The sequence below is a fragment of the Centrocercus urophasianus genome, unplaced genomic scaffold, assembly GCF_019232065.1.
Source record: "Centrocercus urophasianus isolate 14NV4802_14NV808 unplaced genomic scaffold, USGS_Curo_1.0 seq_12, whole genome shotgun sequence".
Lineage (NCBI taxonomy): Eukaryota > Metazoa > Chordata > Aves > Galliformes > Phasianidae > Centrocercus > Centrocercus urophasianus.
In genome coordinates this window covers 12,966,222-12,974,991 of record NW_024884364.1, presented here as the reverse complement: position 1 = coordinate 12,974,991, position 8,770 = coordinate 12,966,222, and the positions used below count along the sequence as shown (strand labels likewise).

Genomic DNA, 8,770 nt, shown 5'->3' with positions numbered 1-8,770 from the left:
GCTGCACAGATTTCAAGTACTAACTACAGGCAAACAATGAATCTGCCACCAGATGTCACCAAAATGCTATTATACCTGCTGCGAAAAGCCCAACTGAATCAAGCCTATGGATTTCCTGGAGATAGGGCAAGGATTACAGCACTGTTTATTAACCCAACAGTTCTAAGAGGTCCTTTCTAGTACTAGCAGCTGTGAATGAGCTTGAAAAAGAGGATCCTTGCAATTAACTGGCATTACTGTGCATTCCAAATTTACTTGTGTAACGTACATGCTATTAAACTTTGCAGAGAGTCTGAAATTCACATCAGTCATGAGCTGAAACTCAAACTGAGGAGTTTAACACTAGCAGAAGTTCTGTCAGTATAAATACAATCCTGCTCTTTAATGTTTTCCCTTTCTCCATTAACAAGGCACTCCAAGATCTGCTGTCATCACAGCTGCTCGACTCTTTTCCTCCAGCCTTCCCAGACACAGGCCCATATAAATAGCCTTAATTACCTGCATTCTATCAGTCTTTACTGATGGGCAGACTAAATGAGTTTATTTTTACCTTTTAGTGGATATACAGTCCCTACTCTTAACAGTGTTACAATTGTCAACTTCTCTGTAATGATATCAGCATTATACAGAAGGTGGGATGATCACATGTTCTGGGTTGGAGAACGAGACTCAAAACAAGAGCCTGACAGTTTAAAATTAAATTTATCTGGAGAAAATTGTTTACAGCAGTTCATGTTAATGTTAAGCTGCGGGAGAAATAACACAAATATTTAACTTAGCATTTTTATTTAGTTTTCTGAAAGTTTCCTATTTCTCTTTACAGAGCTTGACTGCCTTACAGAGGTCACCTCTCCAGTTTTTCATGCATAACAGTCTGAAGTGTCTGCTTCAGTTCGGATTTAAAAGATCAAGAGATCAGTCACAAGCTAAAAAACATTGCAGCGTGTGATGCCTGAAGACTGATGGAACAGTTCAGTATGTGATTTTAGACCTCCACATTGAATACTACATACAGTTGTGTCTCCTTCCCAAATGGAAAGCCTGAACCATCCTGGTATCCTTTTTCCAAGTAAGGCAAAGTGCATTTAGAAGGGATACAGTATGCTTCTGTAAGAGCAAAAACAGGCTTGGGAGAAAAAAAAAAAAAAAAAAAAAAGGTGTATCATAGGATGAAAAGTCACAGTTAACAACTGCAAAGCCACAATTACTTAACACTGCCCAAGTGTCAGTGCCTACCAGATACTCAGGTGGTGAGACTACAAAGAGCAGACACTGTACTGTTTCCTGTGCAAAAAAGGAAATCCTCTGTTCCTTTCCTGTGGGCACTGGTGTGGCCAGCCGTGTCACACAGCTGATCAGCCAGAAGAGTCACTGAGGATGCTAGTTTTAGCTGGGACCAGTTCTTACTGCCTCTTGTTCAGAGGAAGCACTATCAGTAACGCTGACAGAAGGAAGCGAGGACACTTACCTGAGCAGAAGGGGACAGCTCACACCAAATCTACTTAAAGCAGTGAAGAACACTACACCCTTATCATGTTCATATTTAACATACTGAATACAGTTACTGGGCCAGCTAGAAACTACAATTCTGCAAAAGACCAAACATGTTGTTGTAGTACAGATCTGTGTACTGAATGTTGAAAAAGTGCCCATTTAGGCCTCTGGGTTGGCTTCTGTCCTCATATTGCAAAGAACGCAATTCTCAACACGAGGAAACCATTTCTTCTGAATTTTAATTTTAGGTTGATGTTTATTTATTATAAATTAGTAGCTGAGTAAGTCATACCCCAGCTGTTTATTGGGGAAGAACGTTCCAACACGGTATTTGAACTTTTGCTTAGAAAATAAATCATTTCCAATTTCTTGTTTGTATGTTGGTGTTAAAAACAATTTTAGATTCAGACTGTAAAAATCAGTTCTGGGTATTTCTTGGTATATCCCATACCTGAATCTTCCTGCTTCCCCTCATCCACCCAGAATTTCACCACTTGTCTTCTCTGACAAACACATCAAAAACACAAGAAGTGTTCTCAGGCTACATGGAACATTTCCATTTTCACTACTTGTACTGGTGAAGCTATAAAATAAAAACAAAACTCCTAAATAAGCCAAATAAGATGCTAGAAGTTTTTATCTAGTTTCACCATTAATCACTTAAGGAAAAGAAAAAAAAAATTGTAAAAAGCAGTCAAACTCTACAATGGCAATAATTTCAGTAGTATTTAGATCCTTTATTTATTTTATATCACCACTTGTTGTAAATTCCCATTGTCTGGACAATATAATAAAGGAGCTAGGATAGACAGAAATTCCAATTTTGAGAAAACATATAAAAATTACAATTATTATATTAGAAACTCTGTTGCAAGTATATACAAAATAATTATCAAAGCATTTGCTTCAGACACTAAGTCTGTAAGTCATAAAATCAACCATTTGATCCAAGAGAGGCAGTGCTAGACACAGATGCCTGGGAAACCATCTCAACGGTGGAACTGTAAAGCGAAAGAAAATAAAGGATATAAATTTCAACAGTGCTAACCTCTGCATTGTCCCAGTGAGCTACTACTACAGGCTGGGAAAGAAATCACATTCAGAATGAATAGGCAGCATCTCCATTTGCTTCATTCTGCCCGTTCCCTCCAAAAATTCCCAAATCAGCAGATGGTTTTCTTGGGACTTTTAAAAGACCATTCAAACATTCACCAGTCCCAATTTCAAAACGGCAGAGGGAAGGACGTCCTCTTATCTCAGACAGGACTTTAAAATCGTTTCCTGAAAAGAAGCAACTCTCAGCTTGTGATCTCAAGGTCATCCAACTTGACATAAAACTTCCCATAATCAAATGTACCCGCGTTCTGTAAGTAAATCCATTCCCAACTATAGTTACAAAGTCCACAGTAATATGTTTAAATGTTTGTAAGCTGTCCAAATGGTACCCCAACCATCACCTGTATGAATACTTCAGACTCTGTACTTCCATTTGTCATCAAGCAAATTTGACTCAAGAAAGAGACGAAATCACATTGCTGCAATCATTTCAATCTTCAACTAAGCACTGTAAGTCAGTTACCCAATTTTGAAAGCGTTGCTTCATATTTGTGAGGTTCGAGCACTGCCAGTTCTTTCCCATCGTACCACTCCTGCAGCTGATTTGACTCGTATTTGATGGCGGGTTTTTCAATCTGCATTCCAGGCTCCAGAGCATTCTGTCCAACTATTTTAAGATCCACAATTTTTATTTTCCAGGTATTCCCTCTAATTGGACACCTAATGAGTCCAAAAATTTGTTCAAAGATACCCAAACAGACATTGCTTCTATGTACTGTGCCAGCCACTGCTACCAATACTAACCCATGTCGAGACATGGCACATTTCAGTCCATCAGCAGTCAAGTTAGGGTTGAATAGAAGATATTCTTCTTTAACCAATGAGAGCAGACGAAGGCTCACCATTTCTGCACCATCATATTCTTCCACATTTTTTTCTACTGTGTTGTAACAGAACTTCATTTTGGCATTCTCCCAGAAATGCTGTGGTCCCCACGTTTCTTCAGATTTTACTCCCAAAGGATGCTGAGAATTCAGGAGTTCAAAGAACCATTGGCAGAATTCTCCTCCTAGATTACGAACATCATCCTGTGACTTCTGCCTCTTTTCATGACTCTGCAATTAAGAATAATATTTTCTTAGTGCTATTTAGTATTACCACGCGAGTTTACCAGTCTGAACAGTTCAAAGTCATTTAAATTCTTACTTTAAACATTATAAATCTTCAAGTCTCTGAGACAGAGTAGCTGAAGAAAACAACAAAGAAAATTAATTCTTAAGATAGTAATCATCTATCGGATAGAGAATCAGAGTAGGCTCTTTGAAATGTAGTTCTGCAAGTCTGCTATTTATAATCCAAGAGGGAAATCCTGTCTCTACCAGGAGGTGCAAAGTGCTGGAACAGGCTGCCCAGAGAGGTTGTGGATGCCCCATCCCTGGAGGTGTTCAAGGCCAGGTTGGATGGGGCCCTGGGAGCCTGGCCTAGTATTACATGGGAAGGTTGGTGGCCCTGCATGTGGTGAAGGCGTTGAAGCTTCATGATCCTTGACATCCCTTCCAACCCAGGCCATTCTGTGATGCTATGATAGCAAAAAAAAGGACAGAGAAATTTTTTGAACCTCTTGAAGCTCTTGTTTCTTCCTGCCTTTCAAGCTTGCGAATTGTGGAGCTTTCTGCACCTTCAGACAACTGACAAAAACAAATACTTATGGAGAAGTCACCTTTTGAAAATGCACATCCTACTACGTGGAGCTGACAAAATACCTCTGATTTGCAGCCAGCAGCAATACTTGTGCTTTAGCACAGCCAACAGAGTTTGCCAACAAAACACATGAACAATTCAGGTTCTTCCTTATTAATTCAAAGAATTAATGTGCTCCAGAACTTTCTCAGCACTAGATCACATGCCTGAATTTAGCTTTGCGTGGTACTGAGACTGCCAAAATCATCCAAAATGTGTTTGGTCACTTTCTAAGTCATGTTTGTAGTCTTCAGTATGTTTCTAATAGAAAAAAAAAAAACCAAATGAAAGAATACCATGGCTTATTTTCTGTTCTTCATGGCTGCTCTTCAAAGCAAACAAAAACAAACAAACAAAAGCAAAAGTCTTTGTGAACCTCAGTTACTTTTCTAATAGTAAAATGGATCACTTAAACAGTACAGGAGGGCTGCAGGGACTTCCAAACAATATACCTGCTCTGGGAATTAAGGCAACTCCATTCAGTCTGTCATAAAATTCTTCCCTCAAAGTGTAATAAAATTCTTTGTTTGACACTGAGTCTGTTAAGAAAGTATTTTAAAGTAGTGCTTTAAACATTGCCAGCAGACAGCAAACCCTTCAACGAATAACCTGTAAAGGTTCAAGATTCTTGACTTGCTTAGAAGCCTCAGGGAAGAACAGACTAGTGAAAGAATGTATGAAGCTACTCAAAATACACCTTCCTCCAGTTCCCTAACGATCATGAACAAGCTGTGTGCTATCCTTTACCTTGTTTTACAGAATACGACACTCCTAAATTCATCTAAGACATAAGGATAAAAAAATACTTCATAATAATATCCGAGTTTAATGCTGAGTTGCTGAAAGTGACAGTCAAGCAATGGGTGTAAAATTTTGAAGCAAAATTCTCAGCAACTAGCAAACCTGAGTATCAATTAGGAATGCAACCAGAAGAGGGCAAAAAACCACTCCAAGAGTTCTGTCAGTAAGTAGTGTATTTTTTTAACACCATTATGGGCTAGGCTTAAATAAAAAAAACATTCTTTGCAGTCCTTCTTTCTTATGTCTTCAAGTACAGGTAGAAAAGTAAAAATGAAGTGCGAGCAGATAGGCAACAAGTTGGTTACCAATTAAATATTTAAGTTTTAAGTTGGTTATAAACACAGTTCTTTCTAAAGGAAAGGCAACAACTGGATGTTCAAATGTGGTTCCAAGAGTCTGTTTAATTCCTACAAATATGCAGTTCACTTACTCTCTTCTCTCTTTTACAACAGACAACATTTTTTACTTAAGAAAAATCATTCAAATTTCCTAATGTAGAGACACACACTCTCCAAGTGTAAGGTGAAAAGGAACTAAATGTAAAGTTGTTTTGTAGGGTTTGTCAATCAGTCTGTTCCTAGAATTAAGTACGAAAGGTTTGGAGGCTTCTATATAGAAATCCTGTAACTGTCAAACAAGAAACTGTAACTTCACTTCTAATTCTATTACGTAAGTTTCTGTTACTCACGTCTTCAGCACAATGAGGACCAAAAGGATTAAGGGGGAAAAAAAAGGCAAAGAAAGATGTTTCAGATCCATTCCAACTCAAGCCTTTCTATGATTCTATCATACGTATACAATAAGCAAAACGCTTGAACGTCTCTTTCTTCATGAATATTTTCAAGTGCTTTGGAGAAATTCATTTACCTATCTTCAATGACAAAACTTTGCCATAGGTGAATAATTGGAAGCATTCTTGCAGAAGAAAAATTTTCTTTCCAAACACGCACATAAAACACTATTTTAAAAGCAATTCTCAGCTAAATCTTCATTTTAATCAGCTAACCCCAGAGGAAAGCTCCCTGCATTGAATTATCAACAGCTACAGAGCTCCAACAGTCCAGCTGGTGGGGCTGTTGCTCATTATGTCACTGACATATAGTACTTGAGAGAGCAAGGCTATTGAAAACTGCACGGTAAAGATCCAGGAATAATAAAACCATGAAATTTCATTGCTCAACAGAGAGTTGGCAAATGTGGTAACATGAACTTCAAATTAACTTGAGTGTTACTAAAATTGAAGGCAAAATGGCATAGAACTGGCACTGCTGCAAACTTTACATTTCAGTGACACAAAATTCTCAAAAATGCACTCTATACTCCATTAACTGCAAGACCTAAGAAGAAGCACTGCTTACTGACAATGCTGTTTTGATCGCACTGCCTCTGCCTCTAGTAACATATCTAGAGCCCTTTCTAACAAGCCCTTACAAATGCTAATCCTTGCCATGGCTGGCAGAAGACTGAAAATCCCCAGCCCACAGTAAAACTTCTGAGAACATCCATCACACTAAAAATTGGCAAGGGACTGTGCAGAGTTTCCACATCACTAACACTGCTTTGAGTTATCCTCAAATCTACAGAATTATCTGTCAACATCCCGTTTGCAGTTCAACTTAAAAGCATGAAGAATACTTGCAGGGAGCATATAAACAGGAGGGGCAACAGCTGTTTACGAGGGTGGATAGTGATAGGACAAGCGGGAATGGTTTTAAACTGAGACAGGGGAGGTTTAGGTTAGTTATTAGGAGGAAGTTTTCACACAGAGGTGGTGACGCACTGGAACATGTTGCCCAAGGAGGCTGTGGATGCCCCATCCTTGGTTGCATTCAAGGCCAGGCTGGATGTGGCTCTGGGCAGCCTGGTCTGGTGGTTGGTGATGCTATCAACAGCAGTGGGGTTGAAACTAGAAGATCATTATGGTCCTTTTCAATCCAGGCCATTCTATGATTCTATATTCTATGAAGAACCCACACATTAGAGTTCAAATGCACTCATACTATGCTCGGCAAGTGATACAGTGGCACAGACACATTAAATTGTTTAATTAGAGCAAAAAAGCAAAGAGAAAAAAGAAATTCAGCACCTTCTCCAATACATGCAAAAAGCCTCACTTTGGACCTGCATTAGAGCATTGGTTTTTTTTTGTTCTGTATCCTGAGGTCTTTCAGAAAGTAGCACTCACCTCTGCACGTGTTGTTCTGTCCCCTGACTCTGAGACACATGATGTGAGCTTCCCGCCCCAGTACTGCCTTACACAGGCAATGAGTTGATGTTTCTCAGAGGAAGGTGGCACTGCAATTCCTTGTACTGACAAATACTTAAAAATTATTTCTCGATATACTTTTCTTCGTTTCAAAAGTTCTTCTGCACTTTGGCTGTAAACCAAGATGGCCTGAATGGCCTCTGCAAAGTGAAGAAATGAAGGTGAACAGTTGTAACACTCGCAATTAAAACGCAAACCTCTGCTATTTCTTAAGCTCTTGATTGGTACCTCCCAACATATCCTAACCCTAAGTGAGACACAAATTGCTATAAATTTGTTTGTAAGCTGAAATCCAAAGTAACTAGATACAAGTCACGTTACAAAAGGATACCAAAAGCCTTGGGGAACGTGTACAAAAACCAGCACTGGTTTTACTGAAGACCTACCGACCTTGTAATCCCTGCTAACCATTTAGAGCCATGTATTATTTTGGTATGATGAAAACAATGCATCTTTCTCTTCCAAATGAAACTACCAAAATTTTTCAGGTTGAGCTGTTCAACTCCAGGTGCCTTAGAAGGGTAAGGGTTCCTGTTCACAACGCATTTCATCCACAGTCCCAGAGACACAGCTTCCCACAACTTCAAAATAGGTTGATTTGGTTCTAATGTGGCAGAGTGCTTAGGGCTTGCTGCTTCATGCCATATTAGGAAGCTCACGCACATAAGAAAGCATCATGCATAGTAATACAATGACAGTGCACCAAAATGCAGCATTCAAACGCTCAGCTGGAAGGTTCTGCAGCAGAATTAGGAACTCAAGATGAAATGTATTTTTACAGTCGTTGCTGGCAGCCAGTTCTCACCGAAACCGAGACTGGATTCTCAGCAGTTTATATATCAACAAACGCTACGTTCAAACACGAAATGGAGCACAGCTGGAGAACCGAATGACCGCCTCTTTTATCTGAAATCACTAATTAAAAAACAATAATAATTAAAAAAAAAAGAAGAAGGCTGGAGAAAACCTGCAGGCACGGACGCAGCCCCCGAGGCGCTCCAAGCGTTCTGCCGGCCCGGGCCCGTTCCGCCTCCGCAGCTGCGTCGGGTGCTGCCGCCGGCCAGAGGCCAAAGCGAAAGCACGGGCACACGGACCGCAACCCCCGCCGCCGCGCTCAGGCACGGGGCCAGGCGCCCGTTTCCCCGCCCCGGGATGGGAGCGAGAGGGCAGGAAGGCCGCCCGCCGCAGGGGAATCCGCACACCTTGGCGGTTCTCCGGATGTATCAGACGGTTCGTGACGGTGTCCGTCAGCGCCATCAGCTCCTCGGTCTCGAGCAACTCTAGTATGTCGCGGCAGCCGGCTTGCTCCCGCTCGCTCAGCCCCAGCGATGCCATCGTCCGGCCCGGCCGCCGCGCTGGAGCCGCTCCCCGGCCGAAGCTCTAGCGACGGCGCGCCCTAGCGACATCGACTTC

General features: G+C 40.8%; 1 protein-coding gene across 1 annotated transcript; it reads right to left on the bottom strand.

Moving 5' to 3' along the window:
• Nucleotides 1–2,210: 2,210 nt before the first annotated feature.
• On the bottom strand, nucleotides 2,211–8,730 carry CUNH3orf38 (chromosome unknown C3orf38 homolog). The gene is made up of 3 exons (XM_042809945.1): nucleotides 8,560–8,730; nucleotides 7,277–7,497; nucleotides 2,211–3,665 (listed from the first exon to the last, which is right to left on the bottom strand). Exons 1-3 carry the CDS (start codon nucleotides 8,690–8,692, stop codon nucleotides 3,066–3,068), a joined length of 954 nt encoding a protein of 317 aa, XP_042665879.1. The 5' UTR covers nucleotides 8,693–8,730; the 3' UTR covers nucleotides 2,211–3,065.
• Nucleotides 8,731–8,770: the final 40 nt, after the last annotated feature.